Raw genomic sequence first — 20,353 nt, forward strand, 5'->3', positions numbered from 1 at the left:
TCAGCACAAGCTTTGAAAAAATACTGTATGGGTCTGGTAGATGGGACCTGCAAAGGTACCTCTTGTGCAGAAGCCAATGTTGGGCATGAATTAACAATCCCAGCTCTAATAAGTGGACAGCACCTAGTTGAGGGTTTGCCATTTAAGCTCCTTATAATCAGTGTAAAGATCAGACATTGAAATGCACATCACTAAACCGCGGTCAAGACCAAATCACTAACTAATACATTTTATTCTGTTTTTCTTTTTAGACCTCCAAAAGGAAGCGTGGCTACATTAAGAATAAGCTAATTTTAAAGAAAGGCAAGAGACCCAACAGGAAGACAGTTTAAAAACACTGTTCTGATTGCTAATACGAAGCAGTTGTCCTTGAGATAACCAGTCTTTGCCTTTAGCTCAAGTCATGTTTCACAGCAACATGAGGGTACAGAACCATCATTGGTCCAGATTATTGTACAAAATTTTCAGGCAATGTCTGATTTAAAAATATTGGCTTATTGAGAACAGCTGTTTTAGATTTGTAATGTGAAGCAAGACAGAGCTGCTATCAAAGTCTAGCAGCATTTTTTTTATTGGTACATATTATCCTTCAAATCTGTTAAGAATTTGGACTGACTGCACCAAAGAACCCTGTAATTTGGTCCTTGGCACATGCATACTTGTCAATCTTTTTTGGAAAACGCTGTCGAGCTGAATAGCAGCAGTACCTAAACTGGAGTGGCAACATCTAAAAATGACTTGGTTTCAACAATTAGGAGGAAGCAGAGCTCTCTGAAATTAAACCTTCCCAACCAGTTACTCCCATGATTATTTTTCAGCGTCCTTTTACTCTTGCTGCAGAGGCTGGTTTTGGGCTGGAGCCTGAGCAGCAGAGCTGTGGTTTTCACAAGAGATGACGGGGCAGGTTAATGGGATGCAGGCTGAGGTTGGCCAAGCTGCTTCTGTTGAAGGTGGGATTGCAGTGCTGCTGCCTGTCGGTGTCACTTCACAAGGTAGACAAGGCACATATTGCACAGGGAAGCTACAAGGGCTGAATTTGTATCCTCCTGACAAAAAAATAAATCTGTCCTGACAGTCATGAATGCTACAGTAACAAAGAGCTGAGCGCCAGGTAGTGGCTGGTGCTTCAGAAGAGAAATAAAACTATTTTAGGTCAATGTTTACATGGGTAAAACAAATATGGCCTGGTTAATGGAGGAAAAAAAATTAAAAAAAAAAGGTTGACAGGTATACAAACCCCCTTTTCTGTGGCTAGCAAGAGGTAGAGGATTTGCAAATCTCCTCTTCCCCTCACTGCCTTCTCTTGTGAGGGTAAAAGTTTTTCTGGAAATCTGTTTCTCTGCATTTTTATTTAGACTGCTTAAATCAACTGAAGAAATCCCTGCTATAGTGCTATTTGCTTTGTCTGTCTTTTATACTGTTGGGTTTTTTGGTTGATTTTTTTTGTTGTTGTTGTTGATTTGGGGTTGGTTTTTTTTTCAGTGATGAAAACTGTCAGATTAAATGCACTAAAATATAAATGGAGACTGAACATGTTCACTTTCCAGCTATAGGAAAAGTTTATACAGACTTGAAAATTTTCTTTAATTAAAACGAAAGGGTTTTGCAGTTTGTTTTCCTGCCACAGGTTGTAACTTTTTATAGAAACAAAACTGGCATCAATAATTTGATGTAAGATGCAGAATAGTATGTACCTTTCATGAAGAAAATTTACAGTGTTCTGTGAGAATGTTACTGCTGACTTTTTTCCCAAGGTGTAGAATATTTTTTTTGATTTATGAACTCATTTTTGACTCCAGTGGTTTATACAGACCAATACTACAGCTGCAACATTTTCACAAAGGTAATTAAATCTGGATTTCTGGCCCCCTGTCGTTTGGAGATTTCATTTTATTTTGTTGCTTTAAAGCTCAACGCAGACCAGTTGTTGACTGTAGGGGAAAATAAAGTTAATTCAAGTTTTGTGTTAAGGGCGTTGTGTCAGTTTTGTTGTGATGGATTAACTTGATGAGATGTGACATTTAGTCATTGGAACTCCATAATGCCACTCTGCTGACTACATGAAGTTGCTGTAATGAAACCATAGCAGCCACCTAACATCCTTCCAGCTTGCATTTGTTGAGCAAAAGGCAGGGTCTGGACTGTGGTGAAACCAAGGCATTGGAATGGGAATTCAGGCATTGGAATGGGCTGCCCAGGGAAGTAGTGGATTCTCCGTCCCTGGAGATATTTAAAAAGAGACTGGATGTGGCACTCAGTGCCATGGTCTAGCAACCGCAACGGTGGTTCAAGGGTTGGACTCGATGATCTCTCAGGTCCCTTCCAACCCAGCCTATTCTATGATTCAAGGAGGCACCGGTGTTTTCAGGGAACTGCAGCAGCTTTTCCCAAACCCATGGTGCAGCAAATCCCTCTTGCATCTGGAGCAGCAGAAGGGCTGAGGATGTGCTGCACAAGTTGCAATCATCTTGCTTCTTCCGAGCAGATCTGCATCCTCCCCCCTCACCCCAGGTAAGAAATAGGGGATCCAACATTGGGAAGAATATCTGAAAGGCAGCAGAATGGGTGCTGCTGCTCACTCTGTGGGTTGGCAGTAACGCAGCTCTGATTTTTTAAAAAAAGGAAGTAAAAAGGTACCCTCCCATCTTGAGGTATCTTTACAGTTCTGTCACGTTGTTTTCTGTCTCAGCTGCCAATATGCTCATTAACAGAGCAGAAATGAGGGGATCCTGTCAGCTTTTATAGCATTTTTAAAGCTATGTGAAAGAAGAATTAGCCAGCTGCAGTAATCTTAACCAGCCAGGGACTGGAGTTGCCCACCAACTTACCTGAGCTTTCTTACATCTAACCAGACTTTGAGGCTTCTGCCCATGTTCTGCATTTAAATGAAATGGAAAGTTGGAGTCATTAAGGCAACCAATTAAAAAAAAAACAAAACACTTCAAAAAAGACCTGGCTGGGTGTTCTGTCACCTTCCCTGGTTCCCCAGGAACCTGCATGCCACATGGGTTACTTGGTTCTAGAACTACTCAGTTAAATGAACTTTCTTTTCTGAGTGATGAGCCACAACTGCAGCAGTGAAGCATCGTGCAGCATGCACCAAGCACCCCTTTCATCTGATCTTACTGCCTTAGCTACAGCCCTCCTGTTCTTCTGCTAGGGCAAAATTTGAAGCAAAACAACTCCCACAAACAGCAAAAAGAGACAAAAAAAGAAGTGCCTAAGCCAGGCTCCAGTCTTCAGTTGCTAAGGGACTGAGTATTTAGAAGCCAGGATTGTGTAAGTTCTGCATCACTTACTTAATCATTACTGTTGAAAGCAGGGAGGGCAGACAGTCCTGTGGGTGATCCCAGGAGAAATATTTTGACTTGTGGAAGTGATTCCATAACAAAGGGGGAGAAAAGTCATTAGTCAACTAACTTAATAGATTTACTCTTGAAAAACCCAGTTAAATGCTTTGCCTTAGCTCTCTGTACATGTCAGTCCCACTATGAGTAAAAACTGAACATAAATCATATTTGGCTACGACTGAAATGCAGTAATGCTTTTAAATCAGAGGTATAAACTGCTCCAAGATGTGGCCTGGAAGGAATGCAGCAAAAGGCAAGGAGCTTCACTGGGTAGTGATTCCTGTCCCCTTTACAGCCAGGGTTGTTTTCTGTTTTCCATACAGAACCAGTGTTCAGGTATGATGGTTTCTCACGCTGTGGATAAATGTTTAAAATAAACCAGAACTGAATAACCTAACACTCGAAAAATGTTGAACAGGAGCCATGAAATCTTTAGGAACATTTTTCCTCTCCATGCAGGTGTCCCATGCTACAGTAATTCAGAGTTGTATTTTAAGAGGTACCTAATTAAGCATGCCTGTTGATGACAAAAGATTAAATACAATTTTCAGAAAGAAAGAACAAAGGAACACCTTAGCCTATTTGCTTTTGATTTGTTAAAAAAAAAACGTATTTTCCCCATACTTTCCTAAAACTCTGGTGCTGCCCAGCCCTGTTTTTCTCTTTGAAGTGCCGTCCAGTGGAAACCAAACCTTACCTGTGTGGTGCCTGGCAGCAGGAACAGGGCAGGGAGATCCCCACAGCAAACCAGCTGACAAATCACTTCTGTCAGACCCTTGGCATCAGCTCCCAGGGACCCTGAGTGTTTTACACCACTCCTGGACATCTGAGCATCTGATGCATGCCAGGGAACTAATGCTTCAGTGGAAAGAGAAAGGGTGTCCCACTACTAAATGAAAGAAATCTTTTATTCATGAGTAATTGTCATCTTAAACTCACAAATTATGAAAGGAAGGCAAATCAGTAGAGACTGCCAGAGCATCTTTTAAATAATAAAGGTATAAATTTTCTTTCTGAACATTTCTAATTTAAGAAAGGAAAAGGTTGCATAGGCTTTCTACAGATGTGCACAAAAGAAGAAGAAGAAAAAAGTACATGGAGCTTTTTACATTACAATTCAGAGTGTACATTGGCTATTTGAAAAGGAGAAGATTTACTTGCAAGTCCAAGACACCTATTGGAACAACCTATAGAATAAGGCTTATGAATATTTACCTTTCAGTCCTGTGACATATACTGAGCACATAACTATCAGAAAAACAGTGACACTTGTGAGCCTCGTTCTGGAATCTCTCCCTGATGGGACCTTTTCAGAAAGGACTATTTTACGTTTGCCTCTCCCAAGTTACTTTGGAAAAGAAGTGGTGGTGATGGCATCAGGATTCTTCACAGCAGCAGAACAAACCAAAACATTTATCAGAGTACAAGTGGAATGTTCTCGGCATGCAGAAACAGCCAACCATGCTGACAAAAAAAAAAAATCTTCAATAAATTACAAGCATAAAATAATTCAGATTTCTCCTTAAAAGAATGGCTACAGCATCTGTGCAGCCTGTACAGTCATACCACCAAAGCTGAAAGAGGTCCACTCTTTCAGGAGCTCAGGCCTGCATGCCTGACAGAGAGAGGTTTTTCAGTGGCTATTTGTAGTGAGCATGTGGCTTGTTCTTTGGTGTGTGTGAAATTCAGAGTTCTGGGAGGATGTTCCAGGTGTTTAATTCTGCATTTTTGACTGTTCTTTGTGATGAAGCAAACTGTAAAAATACTTCTGGTTATATTGATCAGACTAACCTCAAGAACAAGAGAGGATCCAGTATAAAGTTTTTTCTTGAAGGTGGTAAAAGTCCACATTTTCCTGTTGATACTTCGTTGTAGTTCAGTTATTACAATGACAGCATCATTTTGGTTTTGTTACAGAAAACCTAAAACCTATTCCTAAAAATAAGGATTTTTTTTATTAAAAAAAAAAAAAAAAAAGTGTCAGTTACAAAACCAAGCTCATAGAGTCCACAAGTTTTTTTAAAAAATAGGGTTTAAATCACTTGTAACTTTCTTTCTAATGTGTAAAGAAAGAACATAGAAGCAGACAAAATGGCATTTAGGAGAAAAAAAGGGCCACACCTTCATTAATAGAATCTGAAGTTCAAATTTAAAGATCTGCTAAGTATTACGTCCAAATGAACAACTTCTGGTGTGTTTCCTTGCATTCACACCTCCATTCAGCCTTTGGAGTTGCTCAAGAGACTTTATAACATCTACTAAAAAAAACAAATCATCATAAAATGCAGGATGCCCAAGAACAGATATAAGCAGTGCTTTGACCTAAACATACTTGTGTGGTATCTATAAAGCCTAAGTTATGTAGTAAGAAAGCAGACAAAAGGCACAAAATTAATCAGTACTAGGGGAAGGTAGGCATCCATGCTCCTGGATGTTAGAAATACAGTGGGGTTTTTTATGGGGCACTGAAGAAAGCCCCACTGAGCAGAAATAGAAGTCAGCACATAACTGCATTTGCCTTTTGTTCCCACTTCTCTCAAGCATCTTCACTTTCAAACAAACACAAACTAAAAAGCCACAAAGCTTTCAACACTTTCGGAATCCATTTTCTTCATGTCACAGTGGTTACCTTACAAATCAAGATCCAGCTATAGGATTGTGTACTTACTAGGTGGGTTGTTTTGTGTTTTGTTTTTTTTTTCCTTTACAAAACAAATCATATCCTATTGCATTTGTTTCATTAATAAAGTTACTGTCTCAGTGTAACAATTTACTTAATTTTACTTGTACATCAGAAACCCATTTATCTGAGAATGACCTCTGTTCATCCAAATGTTTCTTCCACAAGCAAGAAACCAGGTTAATGGAAAAGGGAAAAGGGAAGGGAAAGAGAAAGAGAAAGGGAAAGGGAAAGGGAAAGGGAAAGGGAAAGGGAAAGGGAAAAGCCCACAGATCTGCTCAGAGCCTTAATATGGAATTGAGGGCTCTGACCAGACAAGCTCTGTCTCATTTCCCAGAGCAGTGCACAGAACCTGCCTCCCAGCTGGTGGGAAGGCTCCTGCCTGGCACGGATCTTCCCAGCCTCACCTCCACACCCAGCTCCACTTCAGCCTGAACTCATCAGCAGAGTTTTAACTTGAGAGGTGAGGCTGTGAACAGGGGGTACCTCAGGCACAGCCCCAGGGGAGTGCACGGGGGTGAAAGCTGAGGCAAGAGTGAGCTGGAACACCACAGCCACATCTGCCAGCAGCTCTTCAGTGGAGCACATAACTCAAAAGCAACTGCATGACAGCAGCCAGGGAACATTAACAGAAGATGAAAATTACCAGAGCAGCTGCTTCACTGCTGACCAGAGATGTATTAAAACACTTGGGAGCATGAACAAAAACTTAAGTGAGGACACAACAGGTTCATGCAAACAATGTTCTGGAGATGGCATTGATACTTCCTAAGTGATGGCAGAAAACTCACACTTGTGAGAGGAAACATGCTCTGAAACCAGCACCCCAAAAAGTGAGGGTGCCATCAGCAGATCATTCTTACATCAAAGTGAGCTACCCAATGGCTGTTGGGACAGAAGTGACACGTCACATTTTAAGTGCAAAACATTTTTTGGCAAAAGTGAAAAATAGAAAAACCTTAAACTGGTACTAATAAAAAAGTATTTTCTTAAATACTAGCATAGGGCCTGATCCTGCAAGCACACAACTCAGGGAACCCCAGCTGAGTCCAACTGGAGTTCTATGCCCTAACTCTGAAGAGGAAAAGGTCTTGAAATCACTGCTAGTGTTAATACTTGTTTACATGTAGTGTAAATAACACACACACAACCACACACTGGGTGTATATATGTCTGTATATATGGACGTGTGTGCGTGTCTGTGTATCCATACACACAAAATGACTCCTGAATAAACTTGAGCTTGTGGGTATTTTGAGATGCATCATTCACAGTATATAGCTTCTTGTTTGGATCTTCTGATAAGGGGACCTACTCAGTGGCATCTCGAAGTTACAGACTGTATCACTTTAATGCCTTTAAGGTAAAGTCGTGAGGCAACTGCTCTATCCCGTCAGTGGGTTTTCCAAAGAGGATTCAAGTATAGCCAACCATCACCCTGAAAGAAAATTACAGAGAGTTTACAAACAAGATTTATACATACCGAATCTCTATACGTCCACATAAAAGCTAAAATACTACTAATCAACACCAGAAACTAGCCTACTGCCTGAAAATTCCATGCTTAACAAATTTACAGATAATGAGGGTGACAGGGAAAGAATTACATGGGGGAAGAGAAGCAAAAGGAAAATTAAACTGATGAACCACTAGTTTAAGCAGTTGCACAGACTGGCTAATGTAGCAGCAGAGTCAAATAATAATAATTCCCTCAGTCAGTTTTCCCCTTCAACCTTTTGTTATAAAACCGGTTTCATTTCAAGAAGATGAAACCTAAAGATGAAACCTAAGATTGTGTTTCAGATGTCCATGCTGGCTGACTTTGGGCACATATCCCTATATCATGTTCATTTTAGGATGCTGAGATCAAGATTAGCAGAGGATGTCAGTGGACAGCACATGCAAAACCAAATGTGGATTTTAAGGTAAAAAAACATTAAGGTTTTGCAAATTAAGGTAACATACAATATTTTAAGGTAAAAACATAGCCTCAAGTGCCTAACATTAGGTACCAAAAATTCAGGTTAAAATTAAGTCTAACTAAGAAAATGAAAAAGTTTACAATACAGATATGGAAAAATCCATTTGCTCTTCAGAGGCAAAAACAGAATTTGAAACAATCAGTGGTATACAACAACACCAGCCCAGGGTAAAAAGCACAAATTCATATGTACTGGCATCCTCCCTGGAGCAAAACCACACTGCAGAGTCCTTAAAACAATACCACAGCAAGTACCTCTTTGGCAAAGTATTTTGGTTTCCAGGAGGCTGCCAGAGCCGCACGCTGCCTCTCCTCCGCCCGCTGCCTCTCCTCAAGGCCGTGCTTGTGCTCTGTCGCTGCATCAATGTTTCCTTCTTTCAGAGAACTGGTGACATGTTGCCACAGGCGCCTGTGTGATGGAGAAGGGGGACAAGTGACAGAGTGAGGACACTTCAGCCCCAGCCCAGTGCCTGGCCAGGCCACAGTATGCTGAGAGGCAAGACTGATGCTGATGATTGATCATAGAATCATAGAATTGGCTGGGTTGGAAGGGACCTCAGAGATCATCAGGTCCAACCCTTGATCCACTACCGCTGCAGTTACCAGACCACGGCACTGAGTGCCACATCCAGTCTCTTTTTAAATATCTCCAGGGACAGAGAATCCACTACTTTCCTGGGCAGCCCATTCCAGTGTCTGATCACCCTCTCCATAAAGAAATTCTTTCTAATATCCAACCTAAACCTCCCCTGGCACAACTTGAGACCCTGCCCTCTTGTCTTGCTGAGAGTTGCCTGGGAAAAGAGACCAACCCCCACCTGGCTACACCCTCCTTTCAGGGACTTGTAGAGAGTGATGAGGTCTCCTCTGAGCCTCCTCCAGGCTGAACACCCCCAGCTCCCTCAGCCTCTCCTCATAGGGTCTGTGCTCGAGTCCCTTCACCAGCCTGGTTGCCCTCCTTTGGACCCACTCCTGTTTGGGCAAGCCACAGTCCTTGTGGACCATCTCTTACTCATTGCATTCGTGGACCAGATTTTCAGGTTTGCTCAGCTCCCAGCATTTTCTTCATGTTCCTGACTTTTCACCACCCGAGTTTTTTATCAAAGCAGACTGATACAATTCTACCATTTCCTGCTCATGTTCTTTACTGATGATCCATCCCCAAATGACAGGTGTTCATACTGCATTTATTTGCAGTTTAATTTTTGAATTATAAGGGCATGCTAACCAAAAGCCTAGAGAACATTACACTGGGACCCTGGCTGTACCCACCTGGTATTAACAGAGGAACTGATGCCCTGATTCTAGGGAGCCCTTCTAGGCCTGTGCTTCATATTCCCAGTCAGCTCGAGTTACCAGTACATAACCAAGCTTGTTTTTCACACAACTGATGGCATTTGGATGTGATGCCTTCTCACACAGTATTAGCCTAACAGAAACTCTTGTCAGAAAAATACTGAGGAGAAACTGACAGCAGCTTTCCCCAATTTCCAGGGATGTTTAAATGAGTTTCTGATTACAATCTGATAAAAAATGCATATCCTGGAGAAACACTTGAATATTTGTAACTTGCTTACTATTATCCAAAAAAATTCAACAAATATTCTTCAGAGCTACTGGTTTCCTTATTTACTCCAACCTTTCTGTTCCTAAACTACAGGAGGAAAATGAGTTTCTGATCAGAAAGAATGTCTAGCAAGCTGGAAAATGGTATCTGACCCTGCACAATGACTTCTTCACATCTTCAGGCAGTAGAGAGAATATGTTTACAGATAGTAAAAGGAAGCTTAACTCACGTTTTTAAATCCTCCAATAAAAGGTTCCTATATTCAATAAAAATACTGATTTTTCTGAGCATCAAAGTTATTGACAGTGAGTAACAGAACAAGTTGGGTTTTTTCTAGTGCACCTAACCAACTAGGCATGTGATGAGAGCCTTAAAACCACGTGTGTGTGTGTGTGTGTGTGCCCATATTTATAACTCACATTTTACATATTTTATCCATATATATGTTCTAAAATAGACAAAACATGAAACTGTAAATTTTAACATGCAATGTGACTTGCAACACACCAATTTGACTAACATGTTACAGACACTCAAAAAGGCAGATGAAAACACAGAACTACCATTTTCCAAATGCTTACTAGAATGCATACAAGCATTGCATAGGAAATTGATGTATTCATCACTGTAATGTAATTTATGTTCCCAAGAACCAATACCCAGCCCCAGCTAGATTAATGTGCTGTAGGAACTGAGGTGGTTTTGAACCACTACACTTAAAACTGCAGTTTGCTTCCCTGTCCTCTTCCCACCTGAGGGATGAGAAGCAGAACACCTTAACACCTCTACCCTCACCTTGATTCCAGGGGGCCTTGCTTTTCTATCGGCCTGATTTTCTTCCTGATGACAGGCAGTTTGTTGGTGTCAATCACTTTGGTTTCTCCGTTGCTGTAAGTAAATTCCAGGGTACCATTCCACTCTCCCTGGGCCTTGCAGACAATGGTGTTAGTGGGATTGTGTTTCACTTCAGCTGTAACCCTGAGTCAGGAGGGAAGAAACAAAGACCACGGAAATAAGAGGTACTATTTATTGCCAGCATATCAAAGCACTGCCACAGCTAATGCTGCAGGCAGCTCTCCATGTACACAAACTGATTTTTCAAGCAAAGTAGTGATGTAGTCTCCAGAAAGACTCAACCCAAGAAAGCTCTGCTAACCCAGCGATAGCTTTTGGATGACCCAACTTGAAATTCTGAGTCCCTGCTCTAACTCAGAGTTGTTTACTTCATCAGCCTGAAAAACAGCTCCTGCCATTCACGGGACATTTTCTCACCCGGACATAATGCTGTGAGATACTGTGACAAAGACTTCAGATACCTTTATTTTCTACTTTAGCTCTGCAAGTTTACTTTGGAGAGGCAGTGATTAAAGCTACCTCAATGATCCCAGAAACAATGTGAAAGAGCAAAACAGGTAGGTAGGACTAGAAAATTAAGATGCAGGGAGAAGTTTTGTGTGTGTATTTCTATGAACGTGCCCACGTGTGCTTCAGCAGGCCATGTCAAGTAATCTGGAAACTCAGTTAAGTTTTTTAATTATTAAACTAACACAGCACAACCTTCCCCAAAACTCAGGCAGCCTGATGGCACCAATTAGTCATCTACACCTTTTAAAGCAACACCTGTCAAAACAGCCCATGTTGATATTTGCCTGAACACAATATTGAAATGGTTGACACACACATGGAAGAACAAGTAAACCCACTGAAATAAAGCAGAGGTAGCCATGCAAAAGCACAGTCTCATGGACACTGCTACAGTCTACAACAGAACCTGAAAGGGATCTTGTGTACGTGAATAACTGGGTCAGCCCAAGCACAGAAGAAAGGAAACTATCTTGCACTGTCTCTCTTCACACCCTTAACAAAGGGGAACCAAAGACACCTAAGTAATATTTTCATCATCTGAAACTCCTGTGCCAAGGTCAGAGTCCCCAGTATGGAGTTACTGCTAAGGACAGTGACACTGTGACACAGTGTCACACTGGAACACCAGTTCACCCACAAGACTCACAGAAGCAGCAGCTGGTGTACCAGAAATCCTGCCTTTTCTGCATACGTTTTTCTGATCCTGCACACTTCCAGCAATTTTCAAAAGCAACAAACAGTGGAGGAATGCATCCACTTTAGTTTAATGAGATAAATAAAGACAATTCAGTTAAATGACATAAAATGTGCAACTGCAATAAGGCGTGCTCTAAAGCTGTAAGTCATCTCAGACATTACAAGGAAAAGATATTCAGTTATCTGTGCATTAAATACTCCAACAGAAGAACCAAACAGATGCCCAAGAGTCCAGTGGCAGCTAAACAAGAGCAAGACAATAATTCCCATACCTGTGGACCTTCCCTCCATAGAATGGCTTGGTGTGGAACGTGACTGTAGCAGAATAGCCAGTTCTGGCACAATTGATACTGACTTTCCCTCCAAGCTCCACCCATGGGATGGTAAGAATTGAGCGAGCATAGGCACTGGGCAGGGTGAAAACATACTCTTCTTCATGTTCCATCAGGTATAGGACACCTGTGTAGGAAAAAGGTTGAAAGTGAAATGATAAAAATTTTCCTGATAAGACCTGACAGTCACTGACTGATCACTGTCATTAAAAAGTATTTCCACAGGGAGGGAGCACAATGTGCAGTTGGCTTTGAAGGAGGGTACCCTCTGGTAAGAAAAGAAATCTGCCCTCTGGAACAAATTCCTTCAAATATTTTCAAAATCACACAATTTGAATGTGTGCCTGGAGGTCCTTCATAGTACCAAATGGCTTATCAGAAAACCTGACTGGATTACTTATTTAGGTGCTCACTCAGAGTCCTATTATAGTTTGTCTCCAGAAAAAACATGGGTGTGACCAAAGACTCTTCAATTCTCCTCTCAATCAGACATGGCCAAGTCCTCTCCACTAATTTCTTCCTGATAAATTTGTTGGTGGCAGCAAAAGGCTCTCTCTAGGTCTGCCTAGACGTGAGTAGGAAAGATGCTAAAGGAAGCCCTCTAGAAATTTCCTCTAAGTTTGCTCCTTCACTTCTAAATGCCTGATTTTCCACAGAACCTTTGTGAAAGTCTTGCATAACAAAAAGGGGTCACCAGGGCCACTGCTCTGTTACCACCAAGACCCAATGTCTCTACCATGCACAGAAAAATTACTGGCAATTCTGTTTCACTCTGTAAAGGCTCCTCCAGCCTCAGCATTATGGGGTAGTAAATAAAAATACGCAGCAGCAGTAATTTCTCAAGATTACTTAGGACTACCAAAGAATTTGCATGTCTGATCAGATCTTAGCTTCCCTTGGGGGTTAAGGAGGGAGCTCTGTCCCCACCATAGGTGTACTGTGGTCTTCAGGATCAGGACAGAAGACCAGATAAAGAGCACCTTAAACCTTACACAGAGAACCAGATCACTCCAAGTATCTGTAGTATATTTTTGATTAGAGTTTACACCGTTCCCTGTCCCATTTAATAACCGCCTAGAGGCAAAAACTACAGCTTTGAAAATAATTTTTCACAACAGGGTTTGAAAATAACCCATCACAGGAAATGCTAACTACCCAGAAATATTTGGGGAAGAAAAAAACCAAAACAAAATGAAACAGGAAAACTATCTTGACAGAGTAATATTATCTGCTTAGAAACAAGATGAGCTTGAGCCAATTTGCCTTCACCCTGGAGCAGATAAATGAAGAACACATTGGTAGAGGTATTGATTAGTTTGTCTGTTTAAGGGAATAACAACACTAATTTTGCAAAGTGATTTGACCTGTAGTGATGAAAAGGCACTGAACGGGAAACAAGGCACTACTACTGCCAGCATCAAAATAAGCTCTTAATGCTTTGTGAAAACACAAATCTAAAAACATTCAAAATTTAAAAGCACTGAGCTGTAACACCATCTTAACTTAAATATTGGCTCCAATTAATGGAACTAAATGCAGGCACAGGAAGCTCTTCCATCTTGTCACTTCTGCCTTCTGAAACAACTCCACAGGAAAATACTTTTTGCAAACCAAGAGTTTTATGCAGTTGTTTTCAAGACTTCTGCACCCTCAGCCTGCCAGCAATGACCCAGCCAGTGCTTCTACTCCAGCAGCTTTGACACAAATGAGCTGGGGAGTGCAAAAGCACAAACAGAGAAACACAATGTCTTAAAAGGACCTTAAATCATTTTGCCTTGGCAAGTCAAAAAGTCTCTCGTGTCACCTGCTGAACCTTCACCAGCAGGGAACAGCCAGGACACAGCTGGAACACATACATATTTTGCCTCAAGCTTCCTCAGCTCTGTACCTGCAGGTGAAACCAAGCTGAACACATTGCAGGAAGGCTGAGCTACCCAAATCAGCTGGGACACACAGCCAGGTAGAACTTCTACTCAAAAAAATGACTCTCATCAAACTAAGTTTATCAAACACATTAAATGGATGCTGTAATAACATTCAATTAATAAAGAACAATCATGAAGCCTTTTTAACTAGATGATGTTCAAGAAGGATCAAACAAAGTTGGTGAGTACTGATCAAAGGCAGAAAGGAAACCTCACAGTCTGCAGTTGGGCATTTTCCACAGAGAACTACAGGAGGTGTAAGACTCCAGCCTGTCAGCTTTCCTCTCCTCTCCTCTTCCCATTCATATTCCACCTTCACTACAGTCTTGGGCACCTGACTGTAGCAGCAGTCAGCTGCAGAAACGGTGTGTGGTGCTCCCCATAAAGTCACATTTCCCCTGTCTTCATGTCCTAAGCACAGACACAATCCTCACACAGTCAAAAATCAGAGTTTGCCTGAAAGCCTCAGCTTCTGACATGACAGTTCATCACAGAATGTTTGGGGCTGGAAGGGTCCTTAAACATCATCTCCTTCCAACTCCCCTGCATGGGCAGGGATGCCTCCCACTACACCAGGTTGTTCAAAGCCACATCCAACCTGGCCTTGAACACTTCCAGTGAGGGGGCCACCACAACTTCCTTGGGCAATCTGTGCCAGTGTCACAGTGAAGAATTTCTTCCTAGTATCTAGCCCAAATTTACTTTCTTCCAGCTTAAAGCCATTTTCTTCCATCCTATCACTTCAAGCCCTTGTAAAACGCCCCTCTCCAGCTTTCCTGTAGCTCCTTCAGATTCTGGAAGACCACAACAAGGTCTTTCCAGAGCCTTCTCTTCTCCAGGATGAACAACCCCAACTCTCTCAGGCTGTCTTCATAGGAGAGGTGCTCCAAGACCTCCCATGATCTTTGTGACCCTCCTCTGGATTCACTTCAGAAGGTCCACATGCAGTTTTGGGGGTTCAGTTGTTGCAAAGTTTTTGTGTTTATTTTGTTTGGGGTTTTTTGGTTGGTTGCTTGTTGTTGTTGCTGTGGGTTGTTTTTTTTTTTTAAGACAAAGGTCTGAATTCATGAACCACATCTTCATTGAACTTCTCCAGTCTCCTACTTCCCCAGGCCCAGCCATTCCCCCTCCCTTTGACCATCACTTCACATCCTCGTGAGAGAAGAAACTACCATGATAAACACAACTTTCTTCTGGGTTAGTACAGGTTTGCTTTTGTCTCGCTGATGGAATTCATATCTTTCTTACTCCACACTGGAGTAGGAGGGATGCAGAGCTCTAACAAATGCCACTGAGCACACTGGAAAGTGAACAGCAAATAAGAGCAGTGACCTTCAATGTCAATATTTAACCACCACAGCCAGTTAGATATTAAAAACTGAACTCAGCTCTCTTGGCAGTATTTTTAGCACTTGACAGCACATTTTTTAAAATTCCTTAAACACCTGAACAAATAAATTTTTAATGAAGTGCTGTCCCACTTGAAATGTGACTCCAGATGAATAGTTAGAATCTAAAAAAGAATAAAGGGAAGGTTTGAATATCCATAACTTGGTATACTTGTAGCATTAACATGACTGTTACTTTCACATTCTATCTTTTCCACCATCCACATGAAAAACATTGTTTTATTGAAGCACCACGAAGACTGTAGCTGTACCATGTCTGAACTGAGACCCATCCTTTCTTTGGGAAGATGAATCTACAATGAGTCAACATTTTAAACTGCTACCACAATTTTAACTCATGGCCTGTAGTGCCAACTTTAAATCTTGAGAAAGGCAGAAGAACCAAAGAACAACTATTTTTAAAAGCATTGTGTACTCTTAACTCTCCTTAGTGCATCATTACATTGTGAACCATCTTTAAGGATACCTACTGGAAAACACAAATACATAGGCTATTCTTCTTCCCTTGCTTCCTTGCTGTAGGGGATTATAAGTAAATGCACATAAAAAGTTGAAGAAGATTCTCCCATTTTCAGCAATGTCTCCTCCTCTCACATCAAAGAATTATTTCAGAAACTGCTGAGTCCTTTAAAAAAAAAATCTTAAGCATTTATAGGCAGCTGTTACGCATAGAAGAATGCACCAGAGAAGTACTCTGGGAGGAAGAGTGGATTTAGTTTATTAGAAGACAAATCCCACAGAGGAGGGTGAAATTTTCATAAACAAGTAGAGAACTTTGAAATTACCCCTTGAAATGTCCTCAACACCATTTACTCCTGCTTTTGACTGAGGCAACATATTCACAGTCATGCTCCTTTCTCAGCCTGCATTAAAGGAAGTGATGTTTGTGGCATACAATTTTCCCTGTTTAACTGTTACACGTCCCTCACTAATGCTGCAGCTTTGTGAATTGATTTTCCAGTAACACATATTGACAAAACACCCAGAGGAGGCTCAGGATCAATAAGCTGCAGAAGAGACATGTGAAATGTAATGCTTCCCACTGATTGTATGGAGATCAATCTGAACAACAAATGGTACGTGGGACACAAATCCCCTAGAGCAGTTTCCTAATTTAACAGCCTCTACCCTCTGTCTGCATTATTTGTAACACACAAACAGGAGCAAGTTACAAAGGGGATGAACCCCATAGAGGGGTAGAGCATCTCCACCCGTGCAGGTTGTGAGATGCCAGAACCAGGATCTTATTTTTCTCATAGATGCATTGCACTGCTCCTTTTCCAAAGACTGAAGCCATTTGCTAAATTAAGTAATGAGTGCCATGCCATACAGAAAGTGTTCTGAAACCACTGGGCAGAAAAGAATATTAATCCAGACATTAGCACTAGGAAATATTTTGGTAGTTGTAGTTGCATAGAGCCAGCAGTCTTTGGGACTGGTAAATTTAAAAGTTGCTAATGCCTCAGAAATAGAAATTATAGACCTGTATATCTATAAACTCATGCACATATGTATACTTCAACAGAAGAAGAGTAAAAGCATTCACTGCTTCCATTTTTATTCATTCTGGAAAGAGTACTGAATCTTTTCCCTACCCATCAATCCTTTCCAAGGTTGATTTCATTTTAACAAGTGATCTTTGGCTTGCCTATATACCTCACTAGTTTTTAAAACATTTTAAACAGCAGGAGTGAAAACACAAGACATAACTAGCCACTTGATAATACAGAGCAATCCACTTAAACGTAGTTTATGGTCTCAGCAAAATTAACCCATGAATCAAAGGTGACACTTTTTATTGGATTTTGCTGCTTTGGAACTAAACCCAAGAGCAGAAAAGGAACACACACAGCTCAGCACTGAGGTGTGCTCAGCACATCGTTAACCACTAAAAAGCACCCTCATCCTCATCCACTAAAAAGCATCCTCATCCTACAACCCAAAATCCGTTTGAAAGATTCTTCAGATCACATACAAAGCATTAAATATTTTACACTGACTCTCTCATCCCTTGCTAATTGAAATCTTAATGATTCTATTTATTACACGCCCTTCCTCACCCTCACTCCCCCATCAGTACATAATTAGTTCAAACCAGAATTAGAGACTGCACATGCAATGTGAATTCTTTTATGAAAAAGCCCACACTTCAGGGTAGCTTCCCTCCTGAGGAAACCCAAACACTGACTACTCTGAAAAAACGGGGTTTTTGTTATGCAGTGAAAAAAAAGTTGAGGCATTTTCTTAGCAAGTTGAGGCATTTTATTAGCAAGCCAGATTTAGACCCCTCATAGCCACAGAGGAAAGGCTAGCATACAAAACAGCTTCTCACACAGATTTCCAGCACTTCCCTCTTATTCATTCTGCACCTCACATCTACACTGAAACTTACTTTGAACCAACAAACAAAAATTGCAGTTAGGGAAAAAAAAAAAGTTGCTTTGAGGTGTAACATACAGTAACAATTGTACAAATCTGGTACTGAGATGGACCACACCGTCCTCAAATCCCTTAGTTCTTTTAATTCTTACTGAATCCTTTGTACTTCTGTGGCATCCTATTGCAGTTATGTCCATGGCTGCTTCTAACAACAAAGCATAAGAAGCAACATGTTCTACACATCTAAGGACACTGTGTTTAAAAAAATAGGCTTCAAAAGCACCACAGAAACATTAGCAGCACATTCCTTACACAATAGAGATCCAAAACTTCAGTACTACTTTTATTTCTGTAAATAGCCATGCAGTAGAAAAAGCTTCACCGAATTGTTTGATGGCCACACACAAAACTATGCAGTAGAGAGCAACATTTCAAAACAAATTCCAGTTGTTTGTATCCAACACTAAGGTCACAACTAGCTACAGGTCAAACAACATTGTTCTGATAATATCTGAAATAGAACAAGATGGTAACTCCCTACCAACTCATTTATCCAAAACATTTATTGCAGCTCTCTAATGCTTTGTTGGGAAGGAATTTATGGGTTTTTTTCTTACATACAAACAGTACTGAATGAATGCACAGGTTAACAAAACTGCTATAACCACCAGAATGATTTTAAGAAAGTCTCAGAATGGGTATATGTATTTTAGAGATACCAAAGAAACTGCTTTTCAAGTAGTATCATGCAGAATTTAAAATCCTTAGTCATCTAACCAAAAGTCACAGGCACCCCCATGTGCATAGGTAAACTTTAGCAACAGCCAGAAAAAGGAGCTGAATACTCATAATGGAAAGAAAAAGAAGGGGACCAGAAAAAAATATGTGGTAAAACCTCACTAGTAAGGTCATCCAATGCACAGCTGCAAAATAAAAAGAAACAGAAGAAAAAAACCAAGGATTCTGTTATTTGTGAGACGTCAGTTTGACTCTTATCAAAAAGCAGGATCAATCAAATTTCAATCATTCCTGAGGAGCTTGGTTAATCTGGTTTTAACAGTTTAAAAATAATAAGACTTTAAAATCCTTCCAGCAGCCCTTGCCATACGGAAGCTCCTCCTAGAAGATAACTTTAGATTCTACCTAACTACCCCTCCACATACTGTCTGACTAATACCAGGTCTTTCCTTAAAGCTACTCTGTGCTAAACTAATTCACTCCATTTGAAAAGCTACAGTACATAAAATGTCTTTAAATATGAAGGAAATAGTCTAAATTATATTTCCCATTAAAAAATTATTAGGCTCTGCTTTATTAGACATGTAAATAGATAGCTTTTTCACACTGTAAGTCCAACAGCTACTTTTTTTTTGGTTCAGAAATCTATTCCCCAGTACTCATGCTGACCTCAATCTAATACACAACTTATGCTTCTGCAGCATATGACAATGAGTGCCTGCAGTAGATTGTAATTTTTGCACAGTCTGACAAATCTACGCACCAATGTATATAGGAAGACTTCCCTGGGATTAAAATAAATAAATAAAAATCAAGAAAGTGTAGTTTCGAGTGAATAAAACCACACTGCAGAGCAAACATTTTAAACCAAGTCTGTCAGGTCTAGGTTGAATGTTTTAAGATGACAGAAAAGCTTCAGCACTACAACTTCTTCCTGGTTTTTGCCACTCCTCAACAGGCAACAGAAATGCTTGGGCTGCAGTGGAGTTTCTCCATCACTTTCCAGAAATGCTGTCACTGTGCAGCTACACTGCTTACATGGATAAAAAAACAACAACAGAAAAGATGAATAATAACTAAAAATTGGAAAGCTTCCTCCCAAAATGCCCATCATAAAGACAGCAATAAACCTTGCAATAAAAGAGTTCACCATTGGAGGTGTTCCCCAAGGCCTCCTCTACACCTAGGGTATCTCCAGGGTGGATGGAAAAAAAAGGGGAGGGGTAGGGGAGAGCTTATTCTCACAAATACTCATTTAACAATCCTAGGGGTAGGGAAGTGGTTCATTCCCAACCTTTTCTCTCTCAAAACTGGGACCACCATCAGGACTTTGAAAGTCTTTAATCACCACAGTAGACACCCCAATCCCAGGAACTCTGTGCGCTAGCAGCAAGAAAAAGGGATGTCCCTACTCCCACATAAGCATAATTACTTTGGGGTTTAATTTTATTTCCATTTAATAGCTCCCTTCCACAAGGAAAAGCAGTGCTAGAAATGAGAATGTACAAAAAATGCAGCAAGTTAAATTGACCCAGGCTGGCAGTAGAACAGTCAGGAGATGGACAGAAGGACCAACTTCCCTGCTCACAATCCCTTCCCAACTTCCTTAACTCCCTATCAAAAGCAAAATACCCAAATCAACTGGGAATAAGGGAACACCAGTTCTGTCACAGACTTTAACCACCACAACAACATCAAGTATAGTAGTAAGGAATTTTCATGGCTCTCCTACAAAAAAGGGAAAATATTGCCATCAGCAAAGAAGCTACTGTAGCTCTTCCAACTGTTTGAGTTTGTTCTTCAGTTCTAGCAAGCAGCAACAGCAGCAGATGTCTGTATGTTTTCACCATGATTATTTTGTTATTATTAATAAGCAAAACCACATCACTACATTTCCCACTCTGTTTTTACTAGGTTTAATATCATAGTAG

The 20,353-nt window shown here is 40.7% G+C and overlaps 2 protein-coding genes across 3 annotated transcripts in view; one reads left to right on the plus strand and one right to left on the minus strand.

The window, feature by feature from the left end:
* The window catches only part of STT3B (STT3 oligosaccharyltransferase complex catalytic subunit B), a 52,980-nt gene extending 51,010 nt beyond the window's left edge, over positions 1-1,970 (plus strand). Inside the window, exon 16 of the mRNA XM_030444943.1 lies at positions 252-1,970. Coding sequence (XP_030300803.1) covers positions 252-332 — 81 coding nt within the window. The 3' untranslated portion in view covers positions 333-1,970. The remainder of the gene's footprint in view (positions 1-251) is intronic.
* Positions 1,971-7,359: 5,389 nt separating this feature from the next.
* Positions 7,360-20,353, minus strand: part of OSBPL10 (oxysterol binding protein like 10) — a 116,694-nt gene continuing 103,700 nt past the window's right edge. For both annotated transcript variants that reach the window (XM_030445542.1, XM_030445541.1), the window contains exons 9-12: positions 11,912-12,098; positions 10,374-10,556; positions 8,267-8,420; positions 7,360-7,468 (exon numbers count right to left, since the gene is read on the minus strand). In XM_030445542.1, the coding sequence (XP_030301402.1) occupies positions 7,424-7,468; positions 8,267-8,420; positions 10,374-10,556; positions 11,912-12,098 (569 nt within the window). In that variant the 3' untranslated portion in view covers positions 7,360-7,423. The remainder of the gene's footprint in view (positions 7,469-8,266; positions 8,421-10,373; positions 10,557-11,911; positions 12,099-20,353) is intronic.

Source organism: Calypte anna, chromosome 2, assembly GCF_003957555.1.
Source record: "Calypte anna isolate BGI_N300 chromosome 2, bCalAnn1_v1.p, whole genome shotgun sequence".
Classification (NCBI taxonomy): domain Eukaryota; kingdom Metazoa; phylum Chordata; class Aves; order Apodiformes; family Trochilidae; genus Calypte; species Calypte anna.